Raw genomic sequence first — 19,662 nt, forward strand, 5'->3', positions numbered from 1 at the left:
GGGGGGGGGGGGGGGGGCATGTTAATAGAAATTGGCTTCAAGCAACACCCATGGACTATGGAAATAGCTTTCTAAATTGATCTCGAAGTGACAACTTGTCCTCCATTTCCCTGCCATGCAAATCTGATTACATTTCTTCTTTGCCTTCAGCCACTTAATAACTTCTATCCAAGCAGGATAAAGTTCTAGCTCCTTCTATTATATTGGAGGTTCTCCCTGACTCTGTGCCTCCAGTGTCTTCCTTTAGTACATCTCATCTCACACCTCACTTCAACACCAGGTACACATTCCCTCTGTCTGTCTCTCCCTCCCTCCATACATGCATGCCATGTTATATTTCCATGTTATATATTCATGCAGCTTTCTGCCTTAAGACTATCAAAGTTTTTAGGCATTGCTTGGTTCAGGAAGCTTTCTCTCACCTTCCCAGTTTAGGATGAGGGCCTATGTTTTTCATTTAAATTACTGTACTTGTTTTGAAGAGCTTGTTTCTCCTGCTGTAGGTGTCAGTTATTTGGCCTATTCTAATTCATAACTGTATCCTTAGTATCTACATATTAAATAGATACTCATGATTTTTCTTAATCTAAACTGAATATTGCAACATTTTGTCTGACATAGCCTGACAAACCAACAGCAAATGCAGTCAATTTCCTTTAGAACTTTATACTATTTGAGAGCTTTAAAAGGGGTGGGGAAGTCGTAACAGGATCCTAGAGGATGCTAGATGAATGGTACAGCAAGCCCAGGTGCGAGTCATTGCCCAGATTTGTGGCTGGTCATTACATAAGACCCCCACAGAAGGAATTGGAGACTTGGTTCTTTTTGCCATTCCTTCTCTGCACAAATTTTACGCCTCTAAATTAATTTATGGTTCACTGAGTATGTCTCCATATATATTCTTCCTCATTTATATACATTCGTACTAACATGAGTCCTGTTACTGGTTAAAATTTTTATTGATCATATCTAGCTCTCATGGGATTATAGAATATATTTGATTCATATATCAAGCAGCATGGTATAATATAGAATGTGGTGGACTCCAGTGAACATATAAAAAGTGCAGTATCTAATCTCCAGAGATTAATCCCTCCAAAAGAAAGCATAGAGAAAAACACTTCATACATGAATACATGTTATTATTTTTCTCTGCTGTATTTGAAAATTGAAATATTGTATTTGTTAGGGTCCATACCTTAAAAATGCAGGGTCTTTAAATTTTACAGTTCTCAGCGCAAAACCAGTCATTTTGTGTATTTCTCTCTGAAACTTGTATCTGTAATTTGAGTCATTTATTTAAAGGTAAAGAAATACCAAGCTTAAAGTGGTTATTTAATTCCTGATGTTGCAATTGTCTGAGTCTTAACTTTCTGCGAGTTACTTGTCTGAGCTTGAATGTGTGTCATTTATAAATGGTGTTTTTAGATTATAGTTTGTGCTGGCGTAGATTTTTTTTTTAATGTGAAGATTGTAGATTTGAATATTTTATCTGAAATAGTTTTATGTAAACTCATAACATCATGCAAATCTTCATAATCTCCTAAACATTAAAAGTGTAGCATTCGTGATCACATGCCACAACTTTATATGTTTAAGGTGTTAAGAGTGTTAAATGGTGGTGGAAATTGTGGCTCTAAGTTGCCAAGAACTTGTGAGCAAACATTCTAGCCCATTGAAAAGCTGCTTTTTATTGTTACTGTGTCAGTGGAGTCAATATGATATTAGAGTAGGAATGAATTTTGTTTAGAAAATCAGGTCACAGGTAAAGCATAATAAAATGTTTTTTTTCAGGTTTGTATACCTTGTATTCTCACCAAAAAAAATAGTATACTCTTAGTTGTTGTAAAATGGTACTAGAAATTAAGACATCTTCAAATGTCAGAGTATGTATGATTGTGAAATCTCTATAACTAGACTTCTCTCCAAATGTTAATTCTTTAAGCCATTCTTCTGTAGTTCCTATTCTTTTCATTTTCTCACCACTGTTCTACAAATGTATTTCAGAGAGAATATATTCCTATATGTTCTATGTGTTTATATACATATATTCACACACACCCTGTTTGGTGCTTCTGATTGGTGACATGTGTGCAGACTGATTTTATTCTCCCATTTGTTTTTTTGCACTTATTATTATTTCTACACCAAGATGCTTTACTAAAAGTTCATTTTCCACATCAGCAAACTATGTACTCACAGCAAGTCAAAGAGAAGGAAATTGTCTAGCGAAATGAGGAATATTCATGACCCTAAATGGACCCCAGTACACTGATTTGTACAATGTAGACTTCATTTAAATATTTACTAGCTGAGAAAAGAAATTTGCCAACAAACAAACTAGATATCAAGTCTAATTTTACAATTACAAAACTGAATTTATTTGCCTTTTGTGAGAAAGGCAAATAAATTCAGTTTTGCAATTGTAACAGTGAACGCTTAAATTTTTACTATCATAGTTTTACCATTGCAATGAAAGCAGCCACATGTGCATTTTATAAAGTGTGTATTTGAACATTCTTAATAGGTCCATTGTACATGATTCAAGAATTTTGGCATTCAGGAAACTTTGTAATATTTATAAATATTTGGGAGCATCTCTTTGTTTAAAAGAATAGTCTGACACTCTCTCATTAAAATAATATCACTAGGTTTTGTTGATGCTGGGATGTGGGTACATGAGGTCTTAAATGTTCTGTTTTCTTGTCTTTTTGAAGTTTTCATAATAAAAAGTTGTGGGGGGTTTTTTGTTGTTTTTTGTTTGTTTGTATTTGTAATGACTTAGTTAATACCACATTTCTGGGATCTGGACCAAATCTAATGTGCTAATATTATACATTTGAATATAGATAGAAAATACTTGTGGTGTCTGGATCCTCCAAAAAGAAAAGTTGTTAGCAATGTTAGGTCAGCTCATAGAAAATTAAGGATTACCTTTCTGCAGACGGAACAGGGGAGGAAAGTTGCTCTCTATGTAGTTAGTGCCTATGCAATGCTTTTATGTAGGTCATCTCAGAAAGCCAATAAGTGTGCCTGCCCAGATGACCTGTAAGCATGGAGAATGTGTCACTCTGTAGACACCAATAATGCAAGATACTTGTGGTGAAGAACCTGTAATTTTATAATTCCTGAAACGCTTAAATTTATTACTTAATTCAAAAATGCAAAGCCCATACTTACAAGGGCTAACCTTTCAAAGGCTAAGCATGAATAAGTAGTAAAATTTGGCTGAGAACTTCATCTGATTATAACCTTATAAACATGGCTGAGTAGTCAGTATTGCCTGGGAACTTTAATCTGGTTATATCTGCCATGTCATCACATGAAAGGAATGTGGCTAACAACATTTTAAAAGATATATTCCAACCCACAGGAAGCTCGCAAATAATGATTCCTACCACTTTAATTAATATAGACACCCACCCCTACCCCAGTCTTAGGGAAAGAATAATGTGTTCTTACCCCCTAATAATCCTGCCATGCTAGTTATTCATTTCGTGTATTTGGAGTGTTAGTGCCTTATTAACTCCAAAGCAGTAAGGCATCATAAGGCAGTTCCCTTTCTCTCCCCATCCACCCCAACTCTCCCTCAAGTGTAGTACTGAGAATATTTAGAGACTAATAGTTCATCAAGGAAAGGTGATTTATTGTTATATTTTTAAGATTTTTTTTTTTTTTTTTAGCTGAGCCATCCTGCCACTTGTTGGCAGCTCAGCGGCAGCTCAGCCCGGGCCCGGACTCGAACCGCTGTTGCTCAGAGCTCTCTCTCTTGAGCGAGTTCTTAACCAACTGAGCCACTCAGCCGGCCCTATTGTTATAGTTTTAAGAGGAGTTCATCCAAGTTACATTACAGAAGAAACTCAAGAAGTAAAAAGTTTTCGGAGTAAACTGAAAAACAAAACAAAACAGGCTGGAGAGAGAGAGGGAATATGGACATGTAAGATAAGAACAATTATAAAGCACTGCCAAAGAATGGAAATTAAAATTGATTTGCTATCTTACAGCCGCTTTGCAGAAATAGCATTGATACAGTAAATTCATTTAATATGGGTTATGACATTATTAGTGCATGGCATAACATCTAAGTGACTGACGTTCTCTACTTCAGTCCTCTACTTCAGTCATAAAATGGGCTTATTGTGACTTCCTGCTTTTCTTTGTAAGGTAAAACTATATTGACTCTGTGCATTTGGACCCTCTCCTTGGCATTGTTGGTTTTACTGCTCTGTACATTGCAATGCCGGGTTTGTTTTGGTCGAGTTACCTTGGGAAAATTCCTCAAAATTTTAGCATGGGGGTTCTGTAACAATAAATACTAAAAATTCTTTGGTGCCCCTTCAAAATAGTCATTCTTAAGTAATCATTTAACTATGTTCATTAAAGTTAAATAGTATTAGATAAAGCTATTGTTTAACATCTTCTACAATCCTTTCAAATCACTTCCATCTTAAACCAGAGGATTTTTTTTAAACTATCTTATTTATTTTACCATAAGACTTCCATGTGGTTGAGTAGAATCTTTTTTTTTTTTAAATACTGGTAAATACATGGATTTTTCAATTCCAAAATTCTTTCCCTTAATTACAGTATTATTTGATATGCATGTTTACTGTATACAAAGCTGAACAAAGGAAGAATCTCAGATATTATGCTTCTCCAGGTAAACATTGTCATAGAACAATATACAACTTCCTCTCCATCAAGTCCATGGTTGGTCATTTATCCTACTCCTCTCATTTATTTAAACTTTTGTCTCATGATCTCCTAATTCTTCCAGCCATTGTTTCCATCCTGGTTTCACAAGCCTGATTCCTTTGATGCCATTTAACTCATTCATTCGTTCATTCATTCATTTGTCTCTTTTTTTTTTCTTCTTAATTGGGGAATTGGGGGAGGGGAACAGACAAGTTGCTGTCCTTTTTCTTCAGTCTAGTTGTGGAGGACATTGCTTCACTGGCCCAAGTTGGCACCATCACTGCACTCTTCCCGGGTGAGGCAGATCAGTCACTGGCTTTTGGATGGCTGCTCACGGCGGCTCTTCGCAGCTCACACCAACTGCCAGCCACTCACGCTGGCTGCCGGCTACACACGGTAGCCCATGGCAGCCCACTGCTGCAGGGGCTGCAGCCTATGCCATCACCAGCAACTCACGGCAGCCCAGCTCCAGGTCGAGCTGTTGTTCAGCATCTGAGCTGTGGAGGACAGTGTCACTGGCCCTCATATGTGGGATCTGAACCGGGGCCCTATGGCATCCCAAGCCAGCTCTTAACCAACGCGCCGCTCGGCTGGCCCCATTCGTCTCTGTTTCTTTTAACAACCTCTATTGAATAACTTCTAGCACAAGGAATAATTCATTTTGTGAAATCCCTGTTCTTAAGTTTGCAAACTTGTGAAAAAGAATTCCTCACATACCTTGATTATCTGTTGCCATCATCCCATGTCACTTCTCAGTTCTAGGTATTTTCCATGGTCTACGTTTTCTAGTGCCAAGAAAAAGCCACAAAATCATTCTGATTGATTCCAACACAATTCATGCATTCTAGCCCTCTCTGAACTCTCATGGCTAGGTGAAACCTTTCATGTGGTTTTTGCTGACTTACCACATTCTTCACAGCAGAATTTCTTTACTCTTTTCAAGTTCCCAGCTAAATGGGTCCCAGAAAATGATTCACTTTTTATTACCAGGAGTCAGGCTACTTTCTTACATGAGTATCTTGAATTCCCTCAGTATTTCCACTCTTTCTCTTGTCCATCATTTCTTTCTCTTAAGAAGATAACAGTTCTTTCTCCTTGCCAAATTACCTATCTCATGCATGTTGGATTTTTTTTTTTCTTCTCCTTCCCCCAGCACAATTTTTTCATCAGTTTTCCCCATGATCATTTACAACTTCAATCTCCCCTAATATACAGACTTAATATCCACTGCCTAAAGTCATTCTCAGACATTCCACTTTGCCAAAAAGACCCTAATAACTCATTCAGTCTATTTTTCTTAATCTTTTCTCATTTTCAAACCCTTAAACTTATTGAAAAAATAGTGTATACCCATTTTCTCAATTTAATACCATCTAGTCCAGCGGTTCTCAACCTGTGGGTCGCAACCCCGTTGGGGATCGAACAACCCTTTCACAGGGGTCATCTAGGACCATCAGAAACCAAAAAGATATTTATATTACGATTCATAACAGTAGCAAAATTACAGTTATAGAGTAGCAATGAAAATAATTTTATGGGTGGGGGTCACCACAACATGAGGAGCTGTATTAAGGGGTTGCAGCATTAGGAAGGTTGAGAACCGCTGATCTAGTCCTTCTTTAACCCTTTCTGCTTTGAACTCTGACTTCTCTGCAAGGGAAATCAGTCCTTTTAAAGGTCATCAGTGACCTTTGTGTAACACTATATTCATCTGTTCGTTCATGCATCTATTCATATTCACTCAGAAAATAACTTATTTTGTGGTTGCTATGCACCAGACATATTTGGTAGATACTATAGGTACAATCCTTTTTGTCAGAGAGTTTATAATTTAGGCAGAAGAAACAGAATTATTAGGCAGTGGAAGAGTTGCAAATAGTTCAGCGTAAGGCAGTATGAAAGTAAGAGAAATAGTGTCTAACTCCGCCTTTAGGTGATCATGAAAGCTTTTGTGTTGAAGTTGAGGCTTCTCATAAAGGAAAAATAAAAAGAATTCAGGTAAAAAAGTTGGGGGCAGCCTTTCTAGGCAAAAGAGTATCTTTCAGGAAGGAACCTAAAGTTTATGTGCTTTTGGTTATCAATTTGCAAGTTTGGAACAAGAGTGCAGAATTTGGAGAAGCAGATGGTGCTAAGACCATGGAACAAGGGTTTTGCCTGCGTTGAGTTTTTAAAGTTTTACTTAAATGTTTGTGTCTATGTATGTTCCGGGAGTGTGAGGAAAGAGGGTGTACTTTCCATCTGTTTCTAACGTGTGAATCTGTGACTTCACAGTATCCGTAGCCACTGCTATAAATGTAGTGTAGAGGTCAGGTGATAAAAGGCTTTGAATTTGAATGTCAAGCTAAGGAGCTTTTAAACTATATCTTGAAGACTAGTTTGAAGAAGTTTAAGAAATATGGCAACATGCTCAGATTTTTGTTTCTGAAAAGTTCACTGTGTGACGTGAATTGTACTATGAGATAAGCAAGACTTCAGAAATGGGAATCAGGACACGTGAAGTAGTCCAGGCACGAAATGAGTAGTGATCTGTGATCGCTATGGTGAGTGTGATGAAGAGGAGGCAAGGCAGAAACTTCTAGAAGGTAGAATTTAGAAGTTAGTGTGCCCCTGCCCCCACTCATACACTGCACACAACCCTTCACCGCCTCCCCCACTCCTAATGCTTCCTCATCTCATTCTGATGGAATTAAACATCCTGTCTTGAATTAAGTATTTTATACTTCACATTTAAAATTATTTGAGCTTAGGACTGTGTCTTTGGATTTTCTATCCCTTGTAGCACCTAACACAGAGAATTACACATATTAAGCATTCCAAAACTGCTTGTTAATGATGATTTTTATACAGCGTCCACTCTGTTTGAAGAGCTTTGCATATATTCATTTAATGCTCATAACCCTGTGAAAGTGCACTATTATTATACCCCCTTTTCAGCTGAAGATAAGTCACACGAAGGTTAAATTACCTTCCTAAGGTCACACACATAACAATTAGTGCAGCTAAGATTCAAACCCATGCCATCTGGCATCAGAGTCCAGGCTGTTAACCAGTATGCCAAACTGCCTCAAAATTGAAGTTGTTTGAATACCATCCAACAATTGGTAAATTTGAAGCAATGTATAAAGTGTTCTAGTCTCATAAGAGTACACATAATATTTTATTTGATTTGTGTTGAACAGCTAATGAGTTTGCTTTCTAATGTTTTTGTTTTAATCCTTTTAGAACCAATTCGAAGATACAAAACTTACCACAGTGATATCTTTAGTACCTCCAGTGAAAGTCCATCTATTATTTCCTCGGAATCAGATTTCAGACAAGGTGAGAGGCATCTCAACAAGCAAAATGTTTTTAAGAAACCATGATTGTTCTTTTTCATTAGTGTTGAGATAATGAGGTGTCAAAAGAATAATTCTATATAACATTTAAGAATTATAAAAAGCTGCCAGTTAGTCATTTTAACAGTATTATCGGAGCTTAATAGCAGTTTCATCAAACAGCAATGTAGTCATTTTCATAGTATAGAAAATAATTCATTGTCTTAAAAAATAACATGACTTAGTTCTCAAGATATGTCATTAATTGGATTATATGAATATTATTTGTAAGAATTATGTGTCTACTAAATGCTTACATTTTAAATAAGATTATTTCACATTATTATCATCTCTGCTGTTGCTCCTTTTTCATTCAAAATTAGTGAGAAAAAGTGAAGCTTCAAAGAGATTTGAGTCCAACAGTGGTCTCCCAGGAGTAGATGAAACTTCAAGTCAAGGCCAGTCACACAGACCAAGGTATGTGATACGAAAAAAGAGTAACACTATATTTACAGTGACAGGTTATTTTCTTTTAATTAGAATCAAGTAGAATTTTTTTTTTAATTACCCTTTTTCCTCTGTTCCATTTCCCTTTTCCTTTCCCTCCTAAGTTCTCACAAATTCAGTTATGTGAAAGACATTGTAGTAGTTCAAGTTTGAGTTATTGGAATCTTCTAAAATTAGAATTGGCTCTGCTTATCTGTAGTTTGTACTTGAGTTCTGAAATTGTCACTATGAATATAACATAACTTATTAACAGTTAGGAAAATTCAAAGGCATGCATTAAACATCTGTGAGAAGATAGTAAACCTTGATTTCTAAGAAATACCTCTTTCAAAAGCTTGAAGAGGCTCAACGAGTAGCTTCCAGTGAGTATTATTTGTTGAATAAATAATGAGTAGGTTAACTAAGTAACCTATTATGTGGAAAGTTAATTATTCACTACATCTTTCCAGCTTTGAAAGGGGTTATCTTGTATTTTTTTAACCCAATTTGGGCTGTTTAGAGTTCATTTTCATACTGAAATACTTAGCTTTCTTATATGATGTTAGGTATTATTCTTGTGCCAAGCTTAGGATGGTGGTATTCTAGCCATGTATTGATTTACTTTGTTTAAACTGAAAAGTGTCAAATCAGTAGTGAATATACACATATTGATTTGTATCCTTTTCATATGTGCACAGGTCCCTTACATGAGCAAAAGCATGTTGTTAATGTTAACATTAATTTGAAATTTATAACGTGATGTTAAAGAACCAGAAGTTGCTTCAGAATTTACTCCAAAACTATGGGAGTCCTTTTAAATTCAATATCTCAGTTTGTGTCTTCAGGTGCCATACACAAAGGAATCATTTGGAAATTAACAAAAACTTGCCCCTTAGCTAATTAATTCTGGCAGACACTATTTCACACCCGTAAACTATTAATAGACTGGGTAACCCTAGCCATTGTGATTAAAGCAGACAATTCTTTCAAGGTTTAGACTCCAAGTAATTAAATGCATTGTACTAAAATGATTCTTAATGTTCCAGTTTTTATTAAATTTATGTCTTTTTCTCTTCTCTCTTTAGCCTTTTAAAATCGTCCATGATATTTTATTTTCTTTGAGGAAAGTTCTAATAAGTATTCAGTTACCTAAAGTGATGTTATATATTTGCATAATAGTGTTTTATATTACTACAACCCCATTGTGGTAATAGTAATTGTGATGACCCCATTTTGGCAATTTTGAACTAATAGGAAAGAGACAAAGACAGATCTATGCTTGATATTATACAGTTTTCTTAAAGAAGCAAAAGCATTTGGAAATGAACAACAATAAGAAGCAAATAATTGAATTGAACTAAGCTATGTGTTGAATTGAGGAAGTCACTCCCCTCTATATGTAATTTGGAGAAAACTTAATAGTTAATATGATGTCCTTTTAACTTGATCAAAGTAGAAGTAAAGAAAACAACTGGAAGAATTACTGGGATTATGTGTTCAAGTTGATTGATTTTTATAGTCAGCTTGTTATTCATTTAAAAAATTATTCTTCCAAATAAAATGAAATCATTTTGTGTGTTTTATTTCAATTCTATTGATAAGGTACCTCAAAAATATCAAGATTATGGGAGAATCTTAGTTTTGACTGTTTTCAAGTTTTACTATAGGACCATTAATATTAAGGCCACCTTAACTCATCAAATCATGTTTTAGTGATAAACTATCTTTTATTTCACACTTTAAGAGGGAGAAAAAAACAATGTGGTGTGCATCGCTATCTACATTAAATAAAAGGTATAGGTGAAAGTAAAATATTTCAAAAAGAAAATTGTTAGGTCTGTGTATATGTTATATTTAATGTAAGATGCTAAACTCTACTTTTAGATGACTCCCATCTCCTTTTTCTGCCCAGGGAAACACATTAACTAAAATACTGTCTAAATTCCTCCTCATTTAAGTACAGAATTTTCTGAAGGTGTACAAAAGTTTCTGATAATATTCTTAACATGCTGGTATACAGTCAAGAGGTCCTGTTTTGTTCTTTAGGTCACATATTTGTGAGATCTATAAATAGTGCTGCATTTAAACATGTTGCATGCTTCTTTATAAAAATTTCCATTCCCTTTAGCTAGAATGAAGTGGAAAAACAGATCCAGGCAGTACTATTGATTTCTATCACTGGGGTGGGGGGAGACGAACAGGAAGTCATGAGTCAGATGCAGCAGAATGAGTAATTTTTGGATTCTGAGCTGTCAAAAGTGTCTTTCAGTGATCAAAAAGGATATTCAAAGCTGTTTTCCAAAGAGCATCACTAAATTACTTTCTGTGTTAACTTTTGAAGTACAATTTGTGCGTAGCACAGTTCCCACTGCTTCTGTACCTATCTGCTTGACGAGGTAACCTTTTTTTCTGACTCAGAAAAACCTATTTATTCATTCCAAAATGATTCAGGTTTTCTGAGTTTTTTGTTTGTTTGTTTGTTGTTTTGTCTCTCAAATTGTTCAGCCTTTATAGGCACTTTTACCAGATATTTTGTTGGGAGAGAGAAAATGATAATCAGTCTTTTTTGCTACCTGTTTGTAACTGATGTAAAATGATTTGAACAAGAAAGCTAATATATTTGTTGAAAATAACAAGTGTGGATTAAAATGTATAGACTCAAATTCTTTTTGTTATCCTTGAGTCCCATTAATTGAGATTCGTGAGCCTTAAAATTATATTCAATCACTTGATCAACAAATGGTTACTGAGCCCCTACTGGGTACTTTTAAATACTGGAGATAGATTCATGAACAAGATTTAAAAAAAAAAAAAAGCCCCTCAAGGGTCTTTCTGGGGCTGAGAGATAGCCAATAAACCATTAAAAAAGAAGTAAGTGATGCACCATCAGATAGTGATGGTGCTTTGAAGAAAAATAAAGCAGTTTAAAGAGATAGGGAGTGCAGGTGTGTGACGTCCAAGTTCTGTTTTACATAGTAGGATTATCAGAGGAAGCCTCTCCCTTGGGGGGAGATTTGAACAGAAAAGCATTTGAAGTGAGGAGTGAACCATGCAGGTAATATCAGGAGGAAGAGGGTTCCAGACAAAAGGAACAGAAAAAGCAGAGGCCCTGAGGTATGGGAGATGTGTTGCATGTTAGAGGAAAAGCAAGAGAAGGGCAGTGTGGCTGCAGCAGAATGAGTGATGGTAACCAGGACCCAAATCAGATCAGACCTCAGAAGATACGGTGAGCACTTCAGATGTTACTCTGTTGGGTTGTCGGAAAAGTCATGACGCATTTTTGCAATGAAAAACATAGAAAAAAATACATCATAACTTTTCCGACAACCCAGTAGTATAATGGGAAGCCATTGGATGTTTGAAAGCATAGAAAGCCAGCATCTAATTTATATTTTAGTGGCATTACGCAGGTTTGTTCTGTGAAGCACAAATTACAGGAGTATAAGACCAGTTAGGAGGCAATTACAGCACTCAGTTTGAGAGACATACAGCACAGGTTGTTAGTGATAGAGTCGAGTTGGATATAGATGTCTTTAACCCTCCATCGGGCGCAACTGATCTCACAAATCCATTGCACACAAATTTTCAAATATCTAACAGTTAAGTATCATGACTCATCGCTTCCATATCTTCACCCTCTACCGTAACCTATCGCCAGTCATGTTTGTGACTTAGTACAGTAAAGACATATTTCATAGCAGCACCTTTATGTGCAATGAATCTGTGAGATCAGTTGCGCCCAACAGAGGGTTAAGATTGAGCAGTAATTGCTGCTGTCTCAGGAATTTGCAAGAAAGAGCAATCATGAATGACTCCAAGTTGTTTACTAAACAACCAGAGAATGAATGACAGAAGGTTGGACATGGGGAAAAAGTATGAAGAATTTTGCTGTAGACATATTAGGCTACAAATGCATATTACTATCCAAGTAGGTAGTTAAATAGAATTAGAATTCAGGGGAGAGACTGGAGTTATAGTAACGTATAATTAAGGCCAAGTGACTAGAAGAGATCATGTAGGTATGGAGTATATATCGAGTCTAGAAAAATCTGGAGGTCTGAGCATTGATATAGTCACATTAAGAGATTGGACATGAAGGAGGATCCAGCAAAAGAGATGAAGAAGGGGAAGCCAGTGAAGCAGAAAGAAGATAAAAAGAGCATGGTTTCCCAGAAGTCAAATGTTTCAGGAACGGGGAGGATTGAGCAACTATGTCACATGGTGCTTAGAGGTCAGGTAATATAAAAAATTGAGGATTATTCTTTGGCTTTGATAACATAGAGGTCAGTCATTTTTGTGACCAGTTTTGGTAGAATAATCTGGACTAAAACTATTGGTGAGCATCTGAGAGAGTGGGAGATGGAGTAGAGATAAAATTTAAATGACAGTTTTGAAGAGATTCATTCTAAACCACAGCAGAATAATAGAATAGTGTCTAAAAGAGGAGGTGGAACGGAAGCATATTTTGTTCTGAGTAGGAAATAATACAGCATGTTTGTATGCTGATCAGAATAACCTAGTGTACAAGATTATTGATGCATGTGAGAGTATAAATTGTAGGAGCAAAGTTTTCGTGTAGGGGAGAGGGTGGAATCCCACGCACAGTAGAGGTTTGAGGCCTATACAAGTGAGCAGGAGATCCATCCATTGTAACAGAAGAGAAGGCAGAACATATGGATGCAGATTTGGAAAGTTTGGTGGCAGAAGAATGGGGATATTATTTCCTGATTGCTTCTTTTTTCACCAAGAAAACTGAGGAACGGTTATCAGTTGAAGGAGGAAGAGAGAAAGAGTACTGGAGCTTCAAAAAGAAAAGAGAAGGAAGAAGAAATAAAATAGTTCTCTAAGAAAATGAGTCACCAGGCAGTGCTGAGAGCCTGGTGATCAGTCAGCATGATTCTACAGTTTCATAGAAGTTGAGGTTGCATACAAAAGAATGATTTTAATGATGGCCTTAGATTTCAAGCAATGTAGGGCCAGAGAGAAAGTGGTGGAGTCAATGGGTTAACATTCCTGAAAGGAAAAGATCCGGTCAAGATGGTGGAGTAGGTAAACGTTGTGCTCACCTCCTCTTATGACCATATCAAAATTACAGCTAAACTACAGATCAACCATCATTGAAAATCACCTGAAGTCTAGCTGAACCGAAGCCCTCCAATGCACATGCAGAAGAAGCCACCTCGAGACTGGAAGGAGGGGCAGAGACCTGGAACAGGCTGGGCCCACACCTGTGTGCGACCATTAAAAATTGGGAGGGATATCTCAGCTGTACTCCAAGGTCCCCCCAGAGGAGCAAGGGGTCCCAGCACCACACCAGGCTCCCCAGCCCAGGGTCTCAGTGCCAGGGAGAGACATCCCCATAACTTCTGGCTGTGAAAACCAGCAGAGATTGTAGCTGAATTAGACAGGGGCAGCTGGAGTCCCAGGTGCTCCTTAAAGGGCCCGCACACAGACTTACTCACTGATGGACTCACTCGCTCTGAACACCAGTGCTGGGGCAGCAGCTTGAAAGGTGCCTGGGACATCTAGGGAGGAACTGAATTGGCTTCAGGGCAGAGGCTGGAGGGGCAGCTTTCTGCCAGATGGAGGAGCTGGTGGAATCCATTGTTTCTTTGTTTAGCCCTTCCTTTTCCCAGGGTGCAGACGTAGGCCCCCAGATTCCCCGCTATATCTGAATCTCCATCAAAATGGCTGACACCATTCGTTTGCCCTGATTTAATGAGACACCACCCCATCCAGCTTTCACACACACCCAAGCTGCTTTACTTTCCCCTGCAAGGCTCTCATTTAGAATGGAAGGACAAATAAAGAGTTTCCCAGACAAAAAAAGGCTAAAGGAGTTCAACGCCAAACCAGGGTTAAGAGAAACTTTAGAAGGACTTCTTTAAAATGAGAGGGGAAAAAAAGATAAAAAATATGAATAATAAAATGACAATAACTACATATCTATCAACAATTATTTAAATATAAATGGATTAAATGCTCCAATCAGAGACAGAGTGGCCGAATGCATAAGAAAACAAGATGCTTGCACATGCGTCTAACTTCAGATCGAAAGACATGTAGACTGAAAGTAAAAGTATGGGAAAAAGATATTTCATGAAAATGGAAACAAACAAAAAAGTTGGGGTAGCAATACTTATACCAGACAAGATAAACTTTAAAAGAAAGTCTATAACAAGAGGCAAAGAAGGACCCAGTAATCCCATTTCCAGGTGTTTCTGAAGAAGCCCAAAACACTACTTCAGGGGGATGTGTGCATCCTTATGTTGATTGCAGCATTGTTTATAATGGCCAAGATGTGGAGGCAACATGGGTGTCTGTCAATGGATGAATGGATAAAGAGTGGGTGTTACATATATACAATAGAATGTTGCTTGGCCATGAAAGGGAATGGATTCTTGCCACCTGCAGTGGCATGGATAGATCTGGAAGGTATTGTGCTGAATGGAGTGTAAGACAGAGAAAGACAGATACAATGTGACTTCATTTACATGTGGAATCTAAAGAACAAAATAAAAAAACAGAACAGAAACGAACTCAGAGATACAGACAACATTTTGATGGTTGCCAGATAGGAGAGGGGGTGAAAAAGGAGAAGGGATTAAGGAGTACCAAAATAGTAACTAGTACTATTTTGTAAGAAGTACTAGTTACAAAATAGTCATGAAGATGTAAAGCATAGGGAATATAATCAATATTTACCATATATGGATGCTAGACTAGTCAGGGAGATCACTTCTTTAATTATACAAATGTCTAACCACTATGCTGTACACCTGAAATTAATATAAAATAATATGAATGTCAACTGTAATTGAAAAATTAAAAAGGGGGGGAGATGAAGGGGAATAAGAGGTTCAAATTTCCAGGTTTAAAATAAATAAGTCATGGGGATGTAATGTACAGCATAGGGAATGTAGTCAATAATATTGTTAGTGTGGTACAGAGTCAGATGGTTGCTGGACTTATCATGGTGATCACATCTTTAGGTATATAAATGTTAAATAACTATTGTGTACCCACCTAAACCTAATATAATGTATGTTAGCTGTATTTTAATAAAAATCATTTTTAATTTTTTTAAAGAATAGTACCTTGCAAATAAAAAATAATAATACAATTTTTGAAAGAGTCAATGAATTGCTTAAAGAAGAATTTTAGAGGAAATAAGTTAGAACAAATAAGGAGATTATGTTGAGAAGGTATTGGAGGGTAGAAATTGGAAATTTTAGAGGTGGTGATTGTTAATAGCCAGTATGACCATGAGAGTAGATTGTTGGCTAAAATGGAGGGAGCCAGAGTGTTGGAGGACCCCTCTGTCTATGTATAAAACACCACCGTGAATGATAACAGTAGTGGTGAAGAAAAAGATTGAGTCAGGCATTTAAGTCGTTAATGAGTAAGGGGGAGTCAGCCAATGGAACAACAAACGTCTAGAGCAAAGCAGAACAGTGGATGGTATGATTTCATAGCATGTACTTCAGGGGGCCAAGTTCTGTTGGAGGAGGAGGAAGGGTCAACAATCATCTGGAGGCTGAAATAGGAATTAAGGGGAATCTCTGTCCCATCTCCAGGCCCAGTGATTCAGGACAAATAAACCTGTCCCAATCTGAGAGAACTTGGGAAGCAATTTTTAGAGGCTGCTGAAGGTTCAGAGAAGAGGTGGAGGGTATAGAGCTACCCACTGAAAATGGAACAGCGTAGTATATCAGTACAGAATAGAAATGTTACTGCAAGGATTCTTCTGAAATGAAAAAAAAAAAATATATATATATATATATATATATATATATATATATATATGTTTAAATTCTCAATACCTTACTTAACATGATTTTTTCTTGATTAGACTTAAAATAATTGTTTTCTTCCCAGCCCTTACTTTTCTCAAATTCTTTTCTATATAGCAGACAATATGAAACACCCCTTGAGGGCAACTTAATAAATCAAGAGATCATGCTAAAACGGCAAGAAGAGGAAATGATGCAGCTCCAAGCTAGAATGGCCCTTAGACAATCTCGACTGAGTCTGTATCCAGGAGACACAATCAAAGCTTCCATGCTTGACATCACCAGGGACCCTTTAAGAGAAATGGCCCTAGAGACAGCCATGACCCAAAGAAAACTGAGGGTACGTTCTCAGGTTACATCATCAAAACTTGGTCTCACAGGGAAATGTTTTGCAAAGTCCTTTTAAAAATTCTACAGGTGTCCCAAAGTTGCCTGTAGATGAAATTGAAATCTCATATTAGTTTCTATAGGTGTTAAGTATTTTATGAGTTGATATTAGAATAAATATTTAGCTGTTATCATGATTAAGTTTTTAAAGTAACATTAGATGGACTTAGAGTATCTTAATTGTATATTTTTAAAGTATATTTATAATCCTTAAAGTTTGCTGGCTTTTGTCAGTATTGTGGGGGATTATTTTTTAATATTAAGAAATTTAGTATCCCACAAACCAAGAATATCAGAGATAGACATTCAAGGTTGGTTCAGAGACTCAAAAATGTTATCAAATACGTCTCATCTTTCTGTTCTGCCATTCTCAGAATTTTGACAATAATTCACTTTTTACTCAAAAGATGACCATATTAACTCCAAGCATGATATCCTCATATTACAATATCCAAACACAAGAAGGGACAAATATGCATCTTATATCTGCAGGAGATTTTTTTTTTATCTGTGCAGTTGGTTTATTTTTGTTTTAACATATAAACATAAGCTCAAAACGAACAGTCTTTTCTCATGTAAAATACCTTGAACATTTTAGAACTTCTATAATGTTGTTAAGACCTGTATAGTACTCTGTTATGTGAGTTTACTATTACTATTACTTTATTAGACATTTAAATTTTTCTAATTTGTTGCTATTGCAAGCAGTGCACTGATGAACAACATCCCAGTAGCTAAATCTTTGCAGATAACTCCTTCTAAGTAGAATAGCCAAGTCAAAGGCAAACACCTTTTAAGACATTTGATACATATTGTCAAATTGCCCTTAAAAAAGTTTGTACCAATTTGTGCTTTTATAATCATGCCTGTTTCACCATTCATACCTACCCTATATATTATCATTTTATTTTATATCACCAATTTGGTAGGTCAGGCAGTTTCTCATTTGTATTGTTCCTTTACAAATAATTCTTCAAAAGCAAAATATGTAAGTAAAATATTAGCTATATATAATATAACATATTAAAATAATTTATATATAATATATATAATAATATATATTAGTTAAAATCTGTATTGGATTTTCTCCTTTTTAGTTTTGTGTTAAGGAAGTATATTACACTATTCTGTTTTGGTTTTTGTTGCTGGTTTCAAAGAATTATCTTAAAAGCATATATATATATATGCCCTGAAGTTGATAGATCTCAAATTGCCTTCATAATTTTGAGGAGTAAAAACAGTATTGAAAACTGTATTGAACTACTAATTAGAAGACTTGGATTCTCCTGCTAATATTGTGTTATATGACTTTATGTAAAATTTTAAACCTCTTTGTGCCTCATTGTGCCATTGCTTTAAATGTGGAATTGGCTTGTAATTTGTAAGACACTGTCTGATATCAAAGTTATTAGATTCTACTAAAATATAGCAGAATTTATTATATGCTGAAAGGATGAAACTCAAGGCGTCATCAATTTATTATTATAAACAACACTTCTGTCTAAATTAATCTATAGGTAGGATGTCATACAAAATAGCCTGGGCTTCCAGTAATTAATGGCATGCATAAAGCATAAAGGACACACACACATACATACACACCTTTTCCCTGAATTATAGTTTCAGAGTTAATGCAGAATGTTGGCTCATTAGAGTTTCGTGAATGATACTCTGTGTCGTACAGTGCCACTGTTATGTGATATCTCAAAAAATCCTATGTTTCCTTTAAGGTGGCTTCTGGCCATTTCAAAAACAAACCTTTCTTCATCAGACGTGCTATATCAGTGACTAGACAATTTTAACTACTGGTTATTAAAGGCTCAAATTGTGTTTTTTTCTGAAAAGAGGAGGAAGGGTATGTTTTTGAGCCTGAAAAAGAGTACTAGTATTTGGAAGAAGTTTCACAATTGAATTAATGGTCTCTCCCAAAACATACATTTTTAGTTAGTTTTTTTCTGTACCTTGGTGCAGACGTATTTGAACTTGTTCATACCCTGTTGCCTTAGTTGATCTGTATTAGATTCTGTGTTTCCCATGGCAGACCATTTTCATTTTTTCTACTCTATTTCTATTCTCATTTAAAATGTGTCCTGTTGGTTCGTTGAGTATTAACAAACCCTTAATGTTAAACTTTTACTTAAATGGCATCTGTCACATGTTCCACACTGTTAATTGGATAGAATTCCCACACCAAGGAACCAAATGAGCTATACAGCCAAATGCAAAGAAGAAACTAAACTAATAAAACAAATCTTGCATAACCTCCATTAATTCAAACACACACACACACACACACACACACACACACACACACACGCACACGCCTTTGGCCTCAAGGTTTGCCTTGCTTTCATTCTACTTCTTGCCCATTTGGACATTATCTTTTCATCTATTCTGATCCTGCTCACACCTGGAGTATAACTTGTTTTAAATTCTCCCCTCTTGGCAGAACCCCTGGATATCCAAGAGACCAAGGGGAAGAGTAGATTGAGAAGCAGTAAATGCCATGTGTAGACTCCACTTTCCCCCACGCCCGAGTCCCCCCAGCTCCTGAAACACTGTTTTCATACTGGAGGCTGCAGTGGTGGGCAGAGACTGTGATACCTATACTATCTCCCGTTGTTACCATTTAGAACAAAAGAACACGGTGTCACAGGGTTCCAAGAACATGATTATAGATAATATATATATGTATGTATATATATTTATTGCTGTTGTTGTTCTTTATGACTTGTTTTTGCACAAAATGAATATCACTCTCTAAAACAATGAGAGTCTGTTCAATCACTTCACACATTAGCAATATTAAACCAAATCCTTGTATAAGCTTGATAACTATATTACTTCAACAATTAAATAACAATTTTTTGTTTGTTTGTTTGGTATTTTTGAGAATCTGAGTTTATCTGGAGGTCCCAAAATGAAAAACTTGTAAAACAATATAAAGCAGTCCTTTACATTTGACATCACTGGTAAAAACAAAGCTG

At 36.2% G+C, this 19,662-nt stretch overlaps 1 protein-coding gene across 1 annotated transcript in view; it reads left to right on the forward strand.

Moving 5' to 3' along the window:
- PTPN13 (protein tyrosine phosphatase non-receptor type 13) overlaps positions 1-19,662 on the forward strand; it is a 191,291-nt gene that overhangs the window by 96,913 nt on the left and 74,716 nt on the right. Inside the window, exons 8-10 of the mRNA XM_019668070.1 lie at positions 7,918-8,013; positions 8,393-8,486; positions 16,406-16,628. Of these exons, the coding sequence (XP_019523615.1) occupies positions 7,918-8,013; positions 8,393-8,486; positions 16,406-16,628 (413 nt within the window). The remainder of the gene's footprint in view (positions 1-7,917; positions 8,014-8,392; positions 8,487-16,405; positions 16,629-19,662) is intronic.

This window comes from Hipposideros armiger, unplaced genomic scaffold (genome assembly GCF_001890085.2).
Source record: "Hipposideros armiger isolate ML-2016 unplaced genomic scaffold, ASM189008v1 scaffold_515, whole genome shotgun sequence".
In the NCBI taxonomy this organism is placed as follows: Eukaryota; Metazoa; Chordata; class Mammalia; order Chiroptera; family Hipposideridae; genus Hipposideros; species Hipposideros armiger.